General features: G+C 42.8%; 1 protein-coding gene across 1 annotated transcript in view; it reads left to right on the forward strand.

Moving 5' to 3' along the window:
• Nucleotides 1–20,999, forward strand: part of LOC124606348 (RELT-like protein 2) — a 52,250-nt gene extending 31,251 nt beyond the window's left edge. Inside the window, exon 2 of the mRNA XM_047138330.1 lies at nt 20,771–20,999. Within this exon, the coding sequence (XP_046994286.1) occupies nt 20,771–20,999 (229 nt within the window). The remainder of the gene's footprint in view (nt 1–20,770) is intronic.
• Nucleotides 21,000–22,165: the final 1,166 nt, after the last annotated feature.

Here is a 22,165-nt window from a genome sequence, read left to right on the forward strand (position 1 = left end):
GAAGACTACAAAAACTCAGGAAGACCAACAAGAGTTTGACTGTTGGCGCAGGAACTGTTAATTGATCCTGAACATAAATAAGTGCAACATATTGAGCATAAATAGGCGAAGAGGTCCATTACTGGTCTATTACTCTGTTGGGAAACATACTGGAAAAAGTGACAACAGGAAAATACCTAGCAGTGTTCGTACATAGTGACCGAAAATGAAATGACCACAGAAAATAATATGTAGGAAAGGCAGATGCCAGGCTGCGATTCATAGGAAGAACACTTTATTCATCCGCGAAAGAAGTGATTTACAAAAAACTTGTTCGATTCTTGAGTGCTGTTGATCTGTTCGGAAACCTTACCAAATAAGACACAGAAAAGGGAGAAAAGATTCAATGATGAGCGACACGTTCCGTCAGCGAGTCTTTTACTAGGCACGAGATCGTATAAAGTTCCCTTCGAAATTATTAACTTTACAGAGAATGCTCCAATAAATTTATATTGCTTGTTAGTTACAAAAAGTATTTACGCAAAAACTGTAGACAAACTTTTAAGGAGAGAACTCTGAGATCATTTCAACGTTTTTACATTAATTGTAATTTAGATGTAAGTATAGGTTAAACTAAACTGGCCAGGTGCGAGTACGACTAGTGTTCTGAGGGTTCCATACAAACATACTTATGTGCTGTATATACTATCTGGGAATCGAGAAATACGACTATTTTACCTGTTATCGGTATTGGCACAGGCAGGTTATCGATCCCGGGAATTCCAAGACTTTCGAGAATGTTTTAAGTTTGAAGTCGGATAACAAATGACAAAAAAAATGTTGATAGTGTGATATAATTACAAATTAACAATTTTCTACTTTTTCCTTTACTTATACAATTAAACCTTCTGACCAAATGTATCAATGCAGGACAACGGGAAGTAACCTGTCTGATTTAATGACTGACTTATCGACTGTCAAAATGTATGACTGTCAAAATGTATGATATAAATGGCCGTATCTGTTGACTGCATACACTTAGAAGGTTCAATTTTTTTCTCCGCCAAGGGACCGTAGACCATAATGTGTGACATAAGTTTCAGCTTGATATGGCTACCCGACTCCGAGGAAGAAAGGGTCTTAAAAGTCGGACAGACAGACGGACAACAAATTTATCCTATAAGGGTTCCGTCTTTTACTCCTTTAGGTACAGATACCTAAAAATAAGTGGTATCGTAAATTTACGTGATTAACAGAAATTCCACAAGAATCTGAGTCACTACAGTTGTTACGGAGATGCTCGGTAAACTTCCGTGTCAATCGCTGATAAAGACACGAGTATCAACGAGAGATTTACCGCTGAAATTCCAAGAACATTGATTCCTAGAAGGGTAAACCCATGTATTGCTTCCTCCTGTGTATATCTCGCGAAAAGAGCATGATAGGTAAACTTGGAGAAAGCCGAGCAGAAGTATATCAACAGTCGTTTTTCCCACTCACGATTCGCGACTGGACTAGGAAACGGGTTAAGCGACATTGGTGCATAGAGTACCCTCCGCTACGCACCGTAAGGTAGCCTGTGGAGTATAGAGTTAGATGTTAGATGAATTGCGCGGCCGTGCTGCAGAGGCGCTGCTGGTGGCGGTATCGGAGGCGGCGACTTGCTCCGGTCTAACTGCGCGTGAGTTATAAGGGGGCACGCCATGTAATTACACGTGTACGCGCTGGCAATTACAGTCCGTTATTATAAGCGGTGACCGTTCTTTCTGCGCCCGGTATCTGTTGTGCCATCAGCCGCGGAGAGGATGTAATTGGAAGTAGCCTTTTAACATAATAGACGTCACGCGACGCGAAAGTGTATTACTGCGCTGCCGGACACACGGCTGCGACAAATCCAGGACGAGTGCAGTTTTCCCACTGCTGCAAAGGCGGACATGCAAATATGTCGCTTCCGTCACAGCTGCACGCACGGTTTTTTCAGCGGAGCAATAAATCGGCAACAATTTCTTAGTCACGGCTTTACCTAATTCTTCCCTTTCCTGTGCTACCAACTGTCATTTCCTATTGGAGTACTTTCGTGAGCCTTTCTTTTCGGGTGTGGCATTACAGGAACAGTTGAATGGAATGAACTGTCTAATGAGTAGGGGAGACCAGAAGACATTTATGCGCATTTCTTTTCTGAACTTTTAAAATTTTTTGATTAGATTCACCTTGTTTGAAACTGTTTGGTCTTACGGCATTATTATTTAAGTATAGCTTTGCATAGAATCTTCTAACTCATCATTACGTTTAAGAATGAAAAATAATCTTACATAGTGTCACGTCAAGTGGGTAAAGGTGCGCCGGATACGGCGCCAGTTTACGCACCTATGGGGGCACATTCACGCATCTCACACAACACAATAATGAGTATGTAGAGCACAGTATTGAAACTTACAAAATAAGTTTTTCTGTCAGTAAACAAAATTATAGTTATATTTACATCAATTAACACTGTAAAATAAAAAAAAATTGTGGCACTGAACAAATTATTCGGCTTGCTTCCATCTGTTAGCACAATACGACTTACATAGTGGTTTGATTATTAGCTAAAGGCCTATTCATCATCAATGTCCGAATTGCAATTTATGCACAGAAAAAAATAAAGTGTTCCTTGTGGCACAGTCGTCGTGAGCACACCTTTTACATCTAAGGCGCCGGGCCCATTCTTGATTTCTTCTTCATTGGCTGTATCGTTTCAAGCAGTAAATACAAAGGCAGATTTTCTGTCTCTTCATCAGAGTGCTGCAGTTTATAAGATGAAGTAAGAAGAACCGATTGCCACAGTTTGGGAGGACTAGTTGATGAGAGGAGACTGAAAGGTCGGAAGAGATACCAGGTGGCAGACGACATAAAAGAAAACAGAAATAACGCCGACCTGAAGAGGATGGCATGTTGAACTACTATGTGAAAAAATGCCTTTGGGGAGAAATGATGCGGTCAGAAGCAGGCCTCTTCTCACTTTTCCTTGTTCTTGCTTGTAGCATTTTTCCCCCTTCCAGTCCTTGATCTCACAGAATTATTTCTTTCTGCTTGAGATTGATTAGGTTCAAATAGCTTTTTTCAGTAATTTTTACCTTTTATTTTCTTGTGCCTTCAATTTTTTTTGACTGCGTTTCCAACTGCTGTTGCCTTTAAGTTCCCTTGACTGGGGTTAACTATAAGGATGGCAGTGCAAAGCTGTGCGTAAACGTGCCCCAATAGAACGGCGTAAACGTGTACCTTCGCTGTGTTTGAATTACAGTAGTTGCGAAACTACGATAGTAACCCTCAGGCTTTCAAATGATACAAAGGTGGTGTGTGAAGAACAATAGTCTCCTGTAAACTGACATATATTTATCTATTCTCAATTCTGAAAGGTATGCTCAATAGGATGATCAATATTTAGGTAACAAAATTTACTCACCTGGCACAGAACAGAAATATGTTCTTCGCGCTAAGACGTTCACTCAGCTAGTACTGTGAAGTTTCTGAGAACCCTCAGTAGATGGCAGTACTAATCCTCCATCGTCGGTAGCGCTCTAGCAAGAATGGTTCCCGAAAAGAGTGCTCTGCGTACTCGTGCCCAGCGCGTAAACCTGTTCTGGGCAACCATACAGAATATGGATTTAGAGTAAATCGGAGTACCAGGAAAGATACGACACGATGCAACCCTGCTACCTTGAAAACAAAATTACTAATGACGGATGAAGCAATTAAGATATAACAAAGAGCCCAGCACAGACAAACAGGGCGATTCTGACCAAGAGTGTCTACTAGTATCAATAATAGGCCTTAATTTGAAGAATATGTTTTTGAGAATGTACGTTTGTAGCATAGCATTGTATGCCAGTGAGACGTTGACTGTGGGAAAACCAGAAAAGAAGAGAATTAATGCGTTTGAGATGTTATGGAGTAAAAGAATGTTGAAATTTTGGTGGACAGGTAAATTAGGAAATGAGGCGGTTATCCATAGAATCGACGAGGAAATATAAGGAAAACACTGAGAAGAAGAGGGGTCAGGATGATAGGACATGGGCTAAGACATGTGTATTAAGATATTTCAATGTAGTTTCTCAATAACCGATGATACAAAATATTGCATGGTATCAGACTTCGTGTAAGTTAACTGTCGCGACAGGAACGCACGTTCCAGTGACGATGTGAAAAAAATGTTTTCATGGAAACACTGTGGAGTGCAAGTAAAACGATATCTCTGCGAAATAAGATTGATTAACATTTAAATATATTACAGACAAAAAAAGTGGGACTGCATCAGGCCAGTGACTATGCTGGGTGTTGTAATCATTTGATGATGCGTTACCGATAGGTTGAGAACAGGTCTTACTCAGAAAATTACTTAAGAAAAAAAAAAGTTTGGCATACTAATGTCAAGCGGTTCAGTCTTCCATTAATGAAGAATTAACATTAGAACACGAATAGTCTTCGATTTTTTCACCATCGTACAATCCCTTCAACTTCGTCGTTGGCCTCTGAAATTTTTAAAAATACAATAAAAATTATGTCCACGACAAAGAAAATAAGGAAGATAATTAATTGATCCCGAGATAATTAAACACGACTAAGTATAAGAAATAGGTCAATTTTTGCCAAAAAACAGAAATCCATACTCTTACATCTAGCTGGCAGCGAAAAATCTTTTTCTAAATTGTAAATAATGAAAAATGACAGGGTACACAAACGTTTTAATGTTTGGAGTTGACCGTCCTGAGCCGGACCGGTGGTCTAGCGGTTCTAGGCGCTCAGTCGGGAACCGCGGGACAGCTACGGTCGCAGGTTGGAATCCTGCCTCGCGCATGGATGTGTGTGATGTCCTTAGCTTAGTTAGGTTTAATTAGTTCTAAGTTCTAGGCGACTGATGATCTCAGAAGTTAAGTCGCATAGTGCTCAGAGCCATTTGAACCATTTGACCGTCCTGAAGAGTATCGAAGGAAGTTGCTCAAAACATCGGCAATTTAGTTGGCTGGTTCAAATGGCTCTGAGCACTATGGGACTTAACATCTATGGTCATCAGTCCCCTAAAACTTAGAACTACTTAAACCTAACTAACCTAAGGACATCACAGAACATCCAGCCATCACGAGGCAGAGAAAATCCCTGACCCCGCCGGGAATCGAACCCGGGAACCCGGGCGTGGGAAGCGAGAACGCTACCGCACGACCACGAGATGCGGGCACAATTTAGTTGCTTTAATGTTTTATATAATGACGCGGTCTAATGACCAAAATTATTTTATTCTAAATAACACTGGCCTAGGAAGCCTGCGAACTTATGTTTTATTGGTACTGATTACAGTATCCGTAGTGAACTTAATTTATTATCAAGGTTTCCACAAATACCAAAACACTAAAGAACAATTTTGTGTAAGTATTATTGTTATTTTACAATTTAATAGCTGATAATCAGTTTTAGTTATGTATGTAAGGTTATTAATAAATATTAACTTATTTTCTTGTAAACCCTAAGCAAAACCAGTATCTCAATAAAGTTTTGAAATGCAGGGCTAGATTAGCTGCAGCTGTCATCAACCAGAAGGTTGGTTTCAACATCATACTGTTTTACTAGGCATGATTCTGTCTATGAGACTTCCTCCGACTTCTTAACTGACTTACCTATAGCCGATGCCATAGAGGATGCGTACAACACGGACTACGTCACACTTCCCTCTAATGTCACGCAAATACACTACTGGCCATTAAAATTGCTACACCGAGAAGAAATGCAAATGATAAATGGGTATTCATTGGACAAATACATTATACTAGAACTGACATGTGATTACATTTTCACGCAGTTTGGGCGCATAGATCCTAAGAAATTAGTACACAGAACGACCACTTCGGGCCGTAATAACGGCCTTGATACGCCTGGGCATTGAGTCAAACAGAGCTTGGATGGCGTGGACAAGTACAGCTGCCCATGCAGCTTCAACACAATACCACAGTTCATCAAGAGTAGTGACTGGCGTATTGTGACGAGCCAGTTGCTCGGCCACCATTGACCAGACGTTTTCAACTGGTGAGAGATCTGGAGAATGTGCTGGCCAGGGCAGCAGTCGAACATTTTCTGTATCCAGAAAGGCCCGTACAGGACCTGCAACATTCGGTCGTGCATTATCCTGCTGAAATGTAGGGTTTCGCAGGGATCGAATGATGGGTAGAGCCACGGGTCGTAACACATGTGAAATGTAACGTCCACTGTTCAAAGTGCCGTCAATGCGAACAAGAGGTGACCGAGACGTGTAACCAATGGCACCCCATACCATCACGCCGGTTGATATGCCAGTATGGTGATGACGAATACACACTTCCAATGTGCGTTTACCGCGATGTCGCCAAACACGGATGCGACCGTCATGATGCTGTAAACAGAACCTGGATTCATCTGAAAAAAGGACGTTTTGCCATTCGTGCACCCAGGTTCGTCGTTGAGACACCATCGCAGGCGCTCGTGTCTGTGATGCAGCGTCAAGGCTAACCGCAGCCATGGTCTCCGAGCCGATAGTCCATGCTGCTGCAAATGGCGTCGAACTGTTCGTGCAGATGGTTGTTGTCTTGCAAACGTTCCCATCTGTTGGCTCAGGGATCGAGAGGTGGCTGCACGATCCGTTACAGCCATGCGGATAAGATGCCTGTCATCTCGACTGCTAGTGATACGATACCGTTGGGATCCAGCACGGCGTTCCGTATTACCCTCCTGAACTCACCGATTCCATTTTCTGCTAACAGTCATTGGATCTCGACCAACGCGAGCAGCAATGTCGCGATACGATAAACCGAGGTCGCGATAGGTTACAATCCGACGTTTATCAAAGTCGGAAACGTGATGGTACGCATTTATCCTCCTTACACGAGGCATGACAACAACGTTTCACCAGGGAACGCCGGTGAACTGCTGTTTGTGTATGTGAAATCGGTTGGAAACTTTCCTCACGTCAGCACATTGTAGGTGTCGCCACCGGCGCCAACCTTGTGTGAATGCTCCTAAAAGCTAATCATTTGCATATCACAGCATCTTCTTCCTGTCAGTTAAATTACGCGTCTGTAGCACGTCATCTTCGTAGTGTACAGTTTTAATGGCCAGTAGTGTAGTTGCCAAGTGAACATCTATCAGCCTACCGCGGACGAGACATTCTGATAAATACCGAGGACTCAAACACGCCCTTCGCCCCCACAAAAAAGAAGCAGACTGTCTGGTCTCTGAGCTCTGCATTCTTCCGAACTTCAGTCGCACCACGTTAGAGCAAATAGGAGGTTCGGCCACTCCGTAGTGGAGAGCATAAGTCGCTCACTTCCCTTGTTACTCATCAGTACGCCATTACATGCTTGTATAATGGATTTCTCCTAGATGTTGACAGGTAAGCCTTTCAACCTATGTCTATTCGTCAATAATAAGGTTTATGATTAATGTTCATGACTAAATCGTTTCATTTAGATATTAAAAATTTATTTGATTGACAAATGACAAGGAGACTCATTAAACCCACTATTGTTCAGTTTGATAATGGACCACATCATTGATGCCGCAAGAAAGAAACCGGGCTATAAAAGTGGTAAATATTATATGTTATTCTGATGACTGATGGCAAAAAGGTTACTTCGCCTATGTAATAAAACAGCTCAGCAAAATAACGTCAAAATCTTATCTAAAAAAACTAAGAATATGGTAATATCAAAAACAGCTGTATCATGTAAATTAGGACTAGATGGTGTACCAGTTGAAATGTGATGAGGGACTGTTATCTCCAACTATAAAGACTTGCAAGTGAAAAATCGAGTGACAAAGGCAGTAAGGGCAGCCGTACGCCTGCAAATTACTCTATGGGGTAACAAATTTATGACAAGTGAGGGAAAAACAAAAATATACAAAACAATAGTGCGTCCTGTTCTCACATATGCAGCAGAAACTATAGCAGGAACGAGAAAAATAAAACAAAAGTTAACTGCAGTGGAAATGGCAATACTAAGACAGACAGAAGGATTAACAATGTGGGTCAGAACAAATGTTTCGATAAGGGTTCAAATGGTTCAAATGGCTCTGAGCACTATGGGACTTAACATCTATGGTCATCAGTCCCCTAGAACTTAGAACTAATTAAACCTACCTAACCTAAGGACAGCACACAACACCCAGCCATCACGAGGCAGAGAAAATCCCTGACCCCGCCGGGAATCGAACCCGGGAACCCGGGCGTGGGAAGCGAGAACGCTACCGCACGACCACGAGATGCGGGCTTCGATAAGGGAACAATGTGGAACACAACATGGCACATCCACAGAAGGAGACCGACAAACAAGGACAACCCTAGTCGGCAGAAGAAGAAGACACACTATGGGCCTTTTCGCATAAGCTGAACTCCCTTCAGTTGCTTAAACCGGACACGTTAGTTTTTGATACTTAAAGTCGGCCTGTATTACTACACACTCTTATCCTCCTGGATTTTTTTTCAGTTCCTAAAACGATAATGGGAAACATTCATCAAAGAAGGTGGAGTGGAATTAAAGTGAGTAAAGCTGTTGATGCATTCCGGAAATGAAGATGGGGTGGAAGATGACCAGTAGATAGTTTAATATTCCAAAAACAACACTTTAGAAATTGCCCAAAGTGAAGTACGGTACACCTGCAAAAGCATCTAAAACAAAAAGAACCAGAGATACGATTTTAGGTAAAGATCTTGAAGAAGAGCTGGTTTAGTACAGTCTCGGTATGGAAGCTTCTTTCTTTGTGTTTACCCGTAATGACTTGTGAAGGATAGCCTTACAGATGGCTGTCAAGAACTGCGTCTATTTAATGCACTGAATCTCGAACAGTCTTCCTGCCATCATGGACTGGAATTTGGATGAAACAGTGGACTTTTCTACTATAGCACACACGACTCACATGTGTAGAGAATGGAAGATGTACAAAAAATTATAAAACACAGCCTGCTCTCCTCGTTATGGAAGAGATAGGGGAAAAATAGAAATAAGTAAGTATTCATTCTCTCGCTGTCAAACGCCCAGTTCCACGCATTACCGAGTGCGAATCTCTTATTTCTGTTAAAGTTGTTGACATGACCATAACATTTAGAACTGCGTTCACTCTCAATCACTGAAAATCAAAGCTCAGCAATAAATAGAAGAATCGTCTCAGATGTCCAGCTTCTAATTGAAATTATTTAAAAATCACAAGGAAATAATGAAAAAGTTCACTGCCGGCAAAAATTTTCAAAATAATAGCGTCGCTACGAAGGTTTTACAGTCATCATCCGTCCGCCTAATAAGACTTGGCTGGTGGCTGTTTCTTGATGTATCGTGTGGCAGGTTCCGCTGCTATGAGTTTCGAATACCACACGAAGTTTGGTACATTACGACGCTGTCATTCTGCAACGCTCATCTGTCGGACTATTTAAAAAAATGGTTCAAATGGCTCTGAGCACTATGGGACTCAACTGCTGTGGTCATAAGTCCCCTAGAACTTAGAACTACTTAAACCTAACTAACCTAAGGACAGCACACAACACCCAGCCATCACGAGGTAGAGAAAATCCCTGACCCCGCCGGGAATCGAACCCGGGAACCCGGGCGTGGGAAGCGAGAACGCTACCGCACGACCACGAGATGCGGGCGTCGGACTACTTATAATGGCTGTAAAATTGGAATGTTTTATGGCTGAATGGACGTAACGGACACGTCAATATAACACTGCTAAATAATATCATGACAGAAAGCAACGTTTCCTTACACGAAAACATATACATGACATTCCACGACAGTCTTTCTGAGTTTGAAGACAAAGTGCTGGTTGGTCTCATATGCAGCAACACATATGTACTGTATTGAAGGAGATCTTAAAATGCAGGCACTAGATTTGGACACCTCATTTCAACAACTATTTGATTGATGCGAAAGTTCGTAGTGTTTTTCATACGCAAAACAAATACACATAAGAGAGACTTTATCCATCAATAATATATTCTCCTTCACTATTTGCAACAGTCTGCCAACGTAGAGGTAAGTTCTCGATTCCACCACTATAGAAATCACGTGGTTTTGAGAATAAGGACTCGTCGAGCTATATTCGGGGCCATATTCATCCGGAAAGGAAGTTCCTTGAAGTTTGTTCGATAGAGAGCGGAAAAGGTGAAAATCTGAGGCGCAAGATCAGGTGAGTAAGTTGGCTGCGGAATGACTTCCCAACCCAACTCCTGTATAGCGGTTTTTGTCAGTCTAGCAGAATGTGGGCGTTATCGTGGGACAGCATCACTTCACGAAGTCATCCTGGTTGTTGTCCTTGGACTGCGACTGCAAGACGTCTCAATTGTGGACAATAGATATCATCAGTGATGGTTACACCTCGGCGAAGCAATTCGTAGTACGCCGCAACGTCGCTGTTCCAACAGACTCTTAACATTATCTTCTGTGGATACTCGCAGGTTTTTGTAAGAGGAATTTCTGCATTGGTTGAATCAGCCATTCCTTTCTTTTTCTTTTATTAGCATAAGGACACTATTTCCCGTCACCAGTAACGACACAGGATAGCAATGGTCGGTGTTGTTCATGAGCTAATTGATAAGCAAACAGAGATGCACAAATGGCCACCCGATGATTTTTGTGATTTTGGCTTTGAGCATGCGGTACACATAAACTCGATTTGCGAACTTTCCCCGTTGCATTTAATTGTCGCGTTATGGTGAAATGATCACAGTTTATCACATTTGCCATTTCTCGAGAACACTGAACTGGATCATTGTGAATTAATGCATTTAAACGATCTTCATCAAACTCCGAAAGTCGTCCTGAACGTGGAGAGTCAATAACATCAAAACGATCCTCCTTAACACGAGAAAACTATTTTGTTGCCCTGCTCCGTCCAGTGACATTATCTCTACACATGGCGAAAATGTTCCTGGTTGTCTCCGCTGCTATCACCCCTTTGTTTAACTCAAACAGAAGAATATGTCGGAAATGCTCCGATTTCTCCACTTGGAACTGCATTTTATAGCGTCCACAGCTCCACACACTACCTTCAAATGAGAAAATAACGATATATAAACTCGGATAGCAACAGTGAACTACAAATAAAATGTGACTATCAGTAAACAAACCCAAAGCAAGAGGAATACCAATATGCAAAAGATAAACGCTTTGAACTTATGAACAAACCTAATACTTATCGCCATTTCCTGTATGTGTAACGAGGGACCAGGTATACAGTATAATCCAAATACGTCTGTAGCTACGTACCTTTTCAATCCACCGTTGCTCATGGATAATACAACGGAACCAAACGCAAAAATTAACCGAACAATGGGGATCACAAAACGTGCAAATATTATTCAGTTTTGACGACACAAATCCAGAATAAAATATTTCATTTACAAATTACAGTATTGCTGATGCTACAGAATAAAGATTTCATACCGTCAAACTCATTAATTTTATATTTATGCATTTTACGTAGGAAAAAAGAAAACAAATGAATTTGGTAGTGAGGATTTAATCCTGACAAACAAACCTGGCTGATACTCGCGGCCTCACTGGTATTATATTTATCTGCAGATCCGATCCCGCACGCGCGCGCGTGTGCTAGCAGTGTTATAGCGACGCGCAGTTAATGCCATCACAAAGTAATCCCAACAAAGCAATCAATGAAATTAAAGTTTCATGTATCATCATCGGCTCACTGCGACTCCCTAATTTGTCATGCCTTCAGCCGTATCCGTGGCGCGCTTCATCCACTACGGATTTCGTACAGCTGCAGTTATATCCGTAAAAACCTGTTGTAATACGCTTTCCATAATTAGTGCAAAATCAGAGAAATAGAGTAACAGTTTCTGCGGACGGGAATTTCGCCAGAAAATCATGACTGACGTCACATAACTTTCATCAAACTGGAATGGAAATTCATCATTTTTATTTCTGCCTTTATCGCCTATTTAAATGCTCATGAGCGTACAGATCAAGTTATTGGGATCAAGACTGGACAGATGGAACGGCACGTTAGTTTCCACACTTTCACTCCGGGATCAGCCGTGAGTCCCATCTCGCTGTCCACCAAATGCGAGGGCGACTTTCTTTGGACCGCTAGACCGGGTATTGGCTCCATCTTTTTTTTACAAATTTAAAATTCGGCATTTACCTTGCCGTTTCAGATGCATGTTAATTTGTGTGTATGTGTGTGTGTAAGAGAGAGAGTAGTTTCGATCAAAGTTGAGCATTTCCGGATCTAAAAGAGAATTTAACAAACGAAATATGTAGACTTACAATATTTTACAATCAGTAAAAAAGTACTGCAGATAATTTGCTATATTCACTCATGCAGCTGATTAAGCAGTCCGTCGTGTCTCTACAGAACTACACAAAGACTACTGTTGCAAGCAACTGGAGGCTGTTGTTTAATTGGAAAGAGGGAGAGGGGAGGGGAAGGAGGGGAGGGGGCGAAAGATGAGAGGGAAGAAAAATGGGGCTGAGGAGGATTGGGTTAGGGGAGAGAAGGCAGGGAGGACTGGGAAGCACGACGTGAGCATAATGGATTTAGATTCAATAAAACATTATAGTAACTTGGGTAACAGAAATAGGCTGACGCTAAAATCATGAAATTTGAAAATTATGTAAAATAAAATTATCATTGAAAATATTAAGTGTAAAACGAGAGAATTATAAATGTGTAAAGGGCATAGAAAAGTGAAACTATGAAAATATAGATTTTTGAAATAAATAAAATTATAAGGTACAAGATGCGATCTTTGTAGTTAGCTGTATTTGCTTCTGCTCAGTGGTGGTGTAAGGCGTGAAGATTTCGCAGTGTGCGTGGAAGCCAGTCTTCCGTTGATGTTTTTCTATTGAGCTCCCCTCCACCTCAAAACCCTTATCCCTTAGTTATTTAATTTTTTAATCTCATAACAACATAAGAAAGAAGTGTCTGATTATACTCATCCTTTAATAAGATGGCTATATTTCATTTTGAAGTTTACTTTGTAATGTTTTTCTCGAGTTATTTACTTTTTCCACGTCACGAGGGAATTGTGAAATAGGTGAGAAATAATAACAACTCCTACAAAGTATACATAGATACCGCTCAATAACATCGGTAAAAATTTTTTTCTTTATATAGAAATATGATCCAAAAACCTATTCTCTTGCTGCTGTTACTGCACAATGATTTGTTCAAAACTTGATATTGCCAATGAAGTAGGAATCATATCTTGAACTGACCTCTTTGAAGAACTCGTGCAAGCAGCTCGATGAAATATTTAGTCCGATATTTAGTGGCTAGTGATAACACGTAACTAAATAGCCGGCCGCTGTGGCCGAGCAGTTCTAGGCTCTTCAGTCCGGAACCGCACTGCTGCTACGGTCGCAGGTTCGAATCCTGCCTCGGGCATGGATGTGTGTGATATCCTTAGGTTGGTTAGGTTTAGGTAGTTCTAAGTCTAGGCCGTAGTGCTCAGAGCCATGTGAACCTTTTTTTTTTTTTCCAAGTAAATCTGACTGACCCCGGTAACATAATGTCTTCCTCAACTCAATATGTGGCAAGAGATATGTGGCAAGAGACCTTTCTCACATGTAGAGTAAAATACGCAGCAAGCAAATGGTGAAGACTCCAGTACAGGCAGTAAATTGTTGCGTGCGAGTTAAGCCGTGATATGATGCTGTGATGCTGCTTGAACAGTTGTCACAGTCAAAATGAAGAGTGCCAAATCTTTCCTCGATTAGGCCCACATTCCTGTCATCCAGCGACCGCCAGTTTCTGTAACTGACAAATATAGTCGGAATGTTCAGTTATCCGTAACCAAGCAACGGCGATGTAGCAGAGACACCGACTATCAGATGTTGTGCAAACGAACGGTTGGTAGGACGAGGAACGGTATTTTTAAAGCAGTTATAGAGGAAGCTGATTAGTCACCATAAACTGAAATTGCGAATACCTTTCACGCAGAATCAATACAACCAGTATCTACGAGAAAGCTGGCATGACATATTAAACTTTGGTTTAAGTACGCGAAAGTGTGATTCTTTGAAAACGAACAAAATTAAGGCAATTTTCGACGAAAGAACGAAAACGGGCGATAGAGTTACGGGACCGTGTTGGTAAATACGATTTCGTGACTACTAGCGTTTTTTCCGTGCCAGATGCATACCCTGTGAGTTGTATACAAGTAATAACAACAACAGCAACACAATCAACAGCAACAAAATCATCGTCTCAGGATTTTTTTATTTAAAGTTATGTAAGGTAAATGCAAAGTCTTATGTAGTCGGTTATAAGTGTAAAAAACAGAAGAAAGAAGGAATAGTAAGGTTTAGTGTCCCGTCGGCAAAGAAATTATTAGAGACGTAGCACTAGCTTGTATTGAGGAAATGTGGGGAATAAAATCCACCGAGGCATTTCAGAAGGAAACATCCCGACATTCATTTAGGTGGTTTGGGAAAACTGCTGAGAAACTAAATCTGAATGGCAGTCCTTCCGGGTGCTAAGCACAGCGGTGGTGTAACATCTGGACTTCAGATCAGCATTATCCCACGACCCACGACTGCGCGGTCTACGTCGTATTGTTGATACCACTTCCCTACGGCCACGACATTGCATTTGGTCCACGTACCGACAAATGTCACGACGCGTTTGCGTGCGATTCTGATGTCATATCCACGCGGAGCGTACTATCAAGCATGCTTCAACATGGGGTACGTTTCCAGTTGGCACGGCATTTCAATCGCACTTGCTATGCATCTTTCACCGGTATCGCAGCAGAACTGTTTCTACAGGAAAACCGGAAAATATACCCTTTTCTAACAATGATCCACTCTCGTTGCCTAGTGATCTTAGCAGGGGACGACGTGCGTGATTTAGTTTCTGAAGTCCCTACGTATTTTACCCGACTTCCCATACAGCTTACACTCATTTTCCCAAGATGTAGCTGTAGATATGACAGTGGAACAGGGAATGGACAAAAGCGAGAAAACACCAAAAACGCACAGCATTACCATGCCTAAGACGTTGAAGGAAATCTGTTGGCATTCAAAACAGCTTCCAGTAGTCTTGGTGTGGATAAATACAGGTTATGTACGATTTTCAAGGGAATGTTAGAGCATTCTCCAAGCAAAATAGTGGCAAGTTCTGGTAGTGATTAGGGAGATGGATAACAATTTCACATACTTCTCTTCAAAACAGACCACAAAGGCTAAATAATATAAATATTTGGTAACTATGGTGTACAGGAAAGATGCGACAATTCGTCCTCATGCTCACATAAGCAGTCCTGGACGATGCGAACTATGTGAATAAGTATGTAAGTCTGCAAGTTTTCGTGACCGTTGTCACTGAAGTTAAAATCTTTTGGGTTATTAGGCGGCGTCATGTTTCTTCTAAAACGATCGACGTTTCGACCCCTCTGCTGGGATCCTCCTCAGGATCTTCTGGTGTCCACTATTGCTAAAACACGTATGTGAATAAGGGCTATGTAGTCTCGGAACGTAGAATAACTATTGAGGAACAAAGATTGTAACATGAAATGGACATGATCAGCCGAAAAGGCCACACAATACTTGACAGAAATGCAGTCTTGGAGAGTAATGATGGGGCCAATAGGTTACCACGATATAGTTGCCCAAATCATCACGGGACCCCCGCAATGTTTCACTCTTGCGTCGTAAACTCGGCCAGGAACTGGAAACGGTGTGAAACAAGACACATTCGATCAAATGACTTTCTTCGATTGTCCAGGTTTCAAGGCTTCGGTACCACGTTTTCATTTTACGACCATTCGTACCACTGATGAGTGGTTTGGGAATTCCTACTCGCCCTGAAATTTCCCGCTTCTGGAGTACGCTTTGTGTTGTTTTGGTGGTGACAGGGTTCACGAGTGCGACTCTCAGTTCTGCAGTGACTTTTGCACCTGTCGTCCTGTCATTTTTTCACTTTTCTGCACAGTCCCCTCCAGTGACCTATCAAAATCACTCAACACGCACTTCCGTCGTCTTGTGACCTACAGGATCCTAGTATGTGGTATAAAGCAGCGATTCGGTACCTCTTGAAATACCAAACACTTCACCTACTTTGGTTACGGCAAGACTCACAAGACAACCATCACAATTTGGCCACTTTCACATTCGCTTAGCTGCGACATAATGCAGTTACAACTACACGGAATAGCTTTCTGATCTCGAATGACACCTGCAACGTATTGAGAACATACCAAGGGCGTAGTTCGTGATGAAATACAGTGGCGGAAAAATGTAGTACACCAATATAGAGGTAGCCACTTCACTTAATACTTATCGTTGCAACAGTGGATATGGAGTACAAGAAATGATTATATTTACAGGTACCAGGTATCGACTCATGTCGCAACACCCATAGCAGCACGTGGTGTAGCCTACACGGGCGGCAACGCAGGCGCTAACTCTGGCTTCCAGTCGGACGTACAGATGGCAAATACTGTTCTGGGCTACGATATGCCACGTGTGCTCGACCTTTTCGTGTAATTCTGTAGGAGTTACTGGTTGACGAGTCACTCGAGCCATTTCTCGTCCCGCCATGTCCTACAAGTGCTCGATTGCAGATAACTACGGAGGTGGCCAGTTCGTTGACTTTAACGGGCACTGTATGTGCGAATATTATCCCGCTGGAACAACATATCACCTACCTGTTGCAAGAACGAGAAAAGAACGAATCTGACAGCATTCTGTACATACTGAACGCTGGTTAGATTCCCCTGTAGAAACATCAAAGGTGTAGTAGAGTTGTAGATTATCGCGCCCAAGACCACAAGGTCTCGGGTCGAGCCAATGTGTTTTGGACGAGTGCACTCTACGAGACAGCGCTCACCGGTTCTACACTGTACACGCAAATGATGGTCACTTGCGTGCAGGCAGAATCTGCTTTCATCACTGAAGACCACGGCGCACATTTCCATCTTTCAAGTGATCCTCCGGTGCCACCAGTAGCGTCGCGCACTTCGATAGCCTGGCGCGAATGGAAGACGGGCTAGAGCTGTGCGTGCCTGTAGTCCCATTGACATCAACTGTGCTGGTCGAAGTGGCCGTGCGGTTCTAGGCGCTACAGTCTGGAGCCGAGCGACCGCTACGGTCGCAGGTTCGAATCCTGCCTCGGGCATGGATGTGTGTGATGTCCTTAGGTTAGTTAGGTTTAATTAGTTCTAAGTTCTAGGCGACTGATGACCTCAACAGTTAAGTCGCATAGTGCTCAGAGCCTTTTGATTTGAACATCAACTGGTTCGCAACCCTCCGTGTTGAAGATCTGTCCAGCATCACTGCGAAACTGATATAGCTCGTCCAACTTCCTAGCCGTGCGGTCTCAGGCTCCTTGCCACGGTTCGCGCGGCTCCCCCCGTCGGAGATTCGAGTCCTTCCTCGGGCATGGGTATGTGTGTTGTCCTTAGTGTAAATTAATTTAAGTTAGATTAGGTAGTGTATAAGCCTAGGGACCGATGACCTCAGCATAGAATTTACCACGTTTCCAATTTTTCTCGTCCAACTCGCGTGGAAATTCTCCGAAAGGACCATCCTGCCACTTGGGAACGCTGGAATTTGACCCCTTTCAAACTCACTCAGGAGGCTGTAGGAAGCACGAGTGCGTCTCCTTGGCATGGATGCCTGCTTGCTTCACACGTTTGCACCACACTGAGCCTTCTGGCTGTGAGCATTGCCTATTATTGGGTAGACAGGGCTGGCCTCTGGTAGCTCTGCCACTACGCTATTCGTTGGCGGACGACGTTGAAACATCGGATCAAATTCGACCTCCGCTTTTCAGATGTACTAATATTTTTCTTTTCTTCCGGCGGTTTTGTGAAGGCATTGCTAATTACGCATATAAAACTTTTTTTTCGTGATTTTAGTTAGATTTCTATTCTTTTTCTTTTGTTCATATGGTCATTTCTAATTGTGACTATGTAACATTCTACTGTGGTTTTTAAATGTAAAGATGTAATTGTCATTATTTCGTTTGCCAATGGATAAATATGTTTCTTGCTTTGTACCTGTGGTAAAGTTTGTAAAGTTCTCTTTTGGAATATTATTAATTGTGAAAAATGCAGTCAATAATATTTATAAAGATTTATCTAATTTACGATAACGATATAACATCTATAGACAGGGGATAGCGATAGTGATATCGATAGTCGAATGGTCGTTGTGTAGTTGAGTGGATGGTGGATGGTGTGTCTGTGAAGCGTGCGCGGAAGAATAGTACTGTGTTTTATGGAAAGCATACGTAATTGTATGGACAGTAATACCGAACTATCAGATTGTTAATTCTCTTTACCCCTGCGGTATGTAATGCCACGCCAGCGAACTTTAAGAGCAAATAAACCGGACTGTGAAAGTGCCGCTAACAATACTTGGTTGTGGCCGACACGAACAGTGCTTTTATGCGAATGAACTTTGCTGGTATTGGTTTTGGGTGGTGGAACTGTTGTCTATCACATTCTATCCAGCCGTGAAAGTGACGACTTTAATTAACTGCGCAATATAAATGGCTTTCAGTGACGTTGTTGAAGTTTGAAATGCGAGAACAGAGTGGACATTGTTTACGGTGTGCTTCACACACAAGAATAATTCTATGAACTGTGTATTTGTGGCTAACACTATATAAATGTGACGAACTGTGTAATTATGGACGATAGCGTCACGGACAGTGCATAGAGTGTAAAAACGAGCGATGTCTACGTAATGTACTTTGAAAGAGAGGACATGTCAACAACGTTCGTATACTGGCGTCTTGTGGTTTGTTAATCACCACGAGGTTAATGATACAGCTGTGCTGGAACTTTATTTGCATTTCGCCGGAGAAGATTAACCAGTGGAACTGCCTGTATCCTGCTCTCATCATCGTAACCCGCCGACATCGTGCTGCCCAACGCAACGCTTCGTATGTAACAAGAGGTTAAGAGATTTCGCCGAACGCTATCCCCTGACCTAGAAACTTTCTTTCTCTATTAAAAGTATAAGAATTACAGACTCTATTCAGATAAATTCTTTGTTTAGTTTATGTTTGCTTTCTGCTAACGAAAATAAAATTACAATCAGTGAATCAAAAGTTGCCTGGTAGTCATTGTTGAAACACCAGTAAATATAAACTTCTTCCTCTCATTAGAACTAATTCTCCTTGCATGTCAAAATTATTGTAGTTATTTTATGCAGTTTGATGTATTGTTATGAGACTAGATATATGACAGTGACTAATAAGAGTATTTGGTCGCGAAATATGGCGTCGCGCGAAAATTACGGCGACCGCCATAATTGCTTGCGTTCTGACCAATAACGTAAAAGCTGCTATTCCCGTATTGGTGCATTTCCTGACGTGAGCGTGAATTATAAATGTCAGCTGTCAAATCACTTAGGGACTGTATACCCAGTAATAAAAGTTTTTGATATTGTATTGCTACGAGTCGTAGTACTAAGAGACACTGGTTATACTCAAAAGTGGGTAGATGTATGGTGAACCCCCACAGTGTTCATGCAATTATTAACAGTATTGTGTGTAATTCACGAAATTTTGTCACTTTTTCTAATTCCTTTCAGATATTGTCTTGGATGTCTTTGAAGTTTCCGAGAATATACAGGGTGTTACAAAAAGGTACGGCCAAACTTTCAGCAAACATTCCTCACACACAAATAAAGAAAAGATGTTTTGCGGACATGTGTCCGGAAACGCTTAAATTCCATGTTAAAGCTCATTTTAGTTTCGTTCCACCTACGCTCAATGGAGCACGTTATCATGATTTCATACGGGATACTCTACCTGTGCTGCTAGAACATGTGCCTTTACAAGTACGACACAACATGTGGTTCATGCACGATGGAGCTGCTGCACATTTCATTCGAAGTGTTCGTACACTTCTCAACAACAGATTCGGTGACCGATGGATTGGTAGAGGCGGACCAATTCCATGGCCTCCACGCTCTCCTGACCTCAACCCTCTTGACTTTCATTTATGGGGTCATTTGAATGCTCTTGTCTACGTAACCCCAGTACCAAATGTAGAGACTCTTCGTGCTCGCATTGTGGACGGCTGTGATACAATACGCCATTCTCCAGGGCTGCATCAGCGCATCAGGGATTCCACGCGACGGAGGGTGGATGCATGTATCTTCGCTAACGGAGGACATTTTGAACATTTCCTGTAACAAAGTGTTTGAAGTCACGCTGGCACGTTCTGTTGCTGTGTGCTTTCGTTCCATGATTAATGTGATTTGAAGAGAAGTAATAAAATGAGCTCTAACATGGAAAGTAAGCGTTTCCGGACACATGTCCACATAACATATTTTCTGTCTTTGTGTGTGAGGAATGTTTGCTGAAAGTTTGGCCGTACCTTTTTGTACCACCCTGTATACACAATTTTGTCGGTTCAGGTTAATTTCAGAGCAGTTTCTCGTGAATATTAGAGTTTTCAGTCCATAAACAAAGTGGGAACGTGACCAATTGAGAAGTATAACAAAGAGTGTGGTTTTCCAACTAGAATTTTGGATGACTTCACAGTTCAGATTTTGATAATTATTTTTCCTATGGGTTGAGGTCATCACAGTTTACAGATGCGCAACTTGCAAGCCTACGCACCAAGTTGGTATGCGTTTCTCGCATGGTTTCCATATTGTTGTCCAACCAGTGTATGCTAGGAAAGTTACGCTCACATCGTGCGGCAGCCATCAAGGTGCAGATGAAGAAGAGACGGGCGGACAGGGAATGTGAGTGGCAAGGGACAGGGAAGCGGCGCTCCCCCTACACAAAGGGTGCCGCGGTTGTCCGGCAGAGCTGCTGCTTGGAATCCCTCACGCAGCCAAAGCCAGCGGGATGGGGTGCTCTACCACGCGGCGCCGGCCGCGCCGCACGTAATTAGCGGGGCGTGCGCCCCCGCGTGCGGGCGGCCACCCCCACGCCGGCGCCGGCCCCGGCTGGCGTGTCTCCCCGCCGCCGACAACCGCCGCTCCGCCCCCAAAAGGCGCCGGCCTGCCGCCGTGTCCCACACGGCTCCTGTGTGAAAGCTGAGAGACCATTTCACACACGCTCGCTGCTTACCGGCGAATTTCTCACGTGTAAGCAGTAGTGGTCCCACTCTTCATACGCAACGAAAACCTTGCAACTGTTTCATTCATACACAGGATGGGCCAGTTTCTTTAGGACTGTGACTATGATACATAAAAGTCATGGATTATGTTTAAAAAATCACTATATTTAGCCAAATTAACCTCCTCCTGAATCAATAAAGAGCTAAAATCGTTTTAAAGGTGATGAAAACAGTCACTGTAGTTCTTTTTGGAGTTGCATTTAGTACTTTTGTACACCTTTGTTGGATGACTTTGAATGCCAACTTCCATTTGGGGAATAACCAGAAGTCGGCTGGGGCCAAATCCGGCAAATACAACGGGTGATCTAGGACTGTGAGCGGTTCTAGGCGCTACAGTCTGGAACCGCGCGACCGCGACGGTCACAGGTTCGAATCCTGCCTCGGGCATGGATGTGTGTGATGTCCTTAGGTTAATTAGGTTTAAGTAGTTCTAAGTTCTAGGGGACTGATGACCTCAGAAAAGTGCCATAGTGCTTAGAGCAATTTGAACCATTTTTTTTAGGACTGTTCAAAAAATGGTTCAAATGGCTCTGAGCACTATGGGACTTAACTGCTGAGGTCATCAGTCCCCTAGAACTTAGAACTACTTAAACCTATCTAACTTAAGGACATCACACACGTCCATGCCCGAGGCAGGATTCGAACCTGCGACCGTAGCGGTCGCGCGGTTCCAGACTGTAGCTCCTAGAACCGCTCGCCCACCCCGGCCGGCTTTTAGGACTGTGATCCATCTGCTGGGACAAAAGCCCGTGCACCGCCTTCCCTTTGTGAGCCAGGCTGTTGTCAGGGACTAGCCACCAGGAACCCGCATCTCGGTATTCGGGTCGAATTCGACGAATTCTCGCCTAAAAACGCCAGAAGACTCCAAAAACTTGATGTTGCCTCACTGTTCCACTGCCATTATCCGACGAGTATCAGACATACGTTCGCAGCCAAATGTCTGCTACAGCAAATGCTAGCACTTTCACTTTCTACTCGCAAGACTTGAACCAAGGACCTCTCGTTCCGCAGCTGCTCACGCTAACCACGGGACCACGGCGCTCCTTCGCTCAGAGCCTACTTGATGTTGCCTATCTTGCA

This window comes from Schistocerca americana, chromosome 3 (assembly GCF_021461395.2).
Source record: "Schistocerca americana isolate TAMUIC-IGC-003095 chromosome 3, iqSchAmer2.1, whole genome shotgun sequence".
NCBI lineage: Eukaryota > Metazoa > Arthropoda > Insecta > Orthoptera > Acrididae > Schistocerca > Schistocerca americana.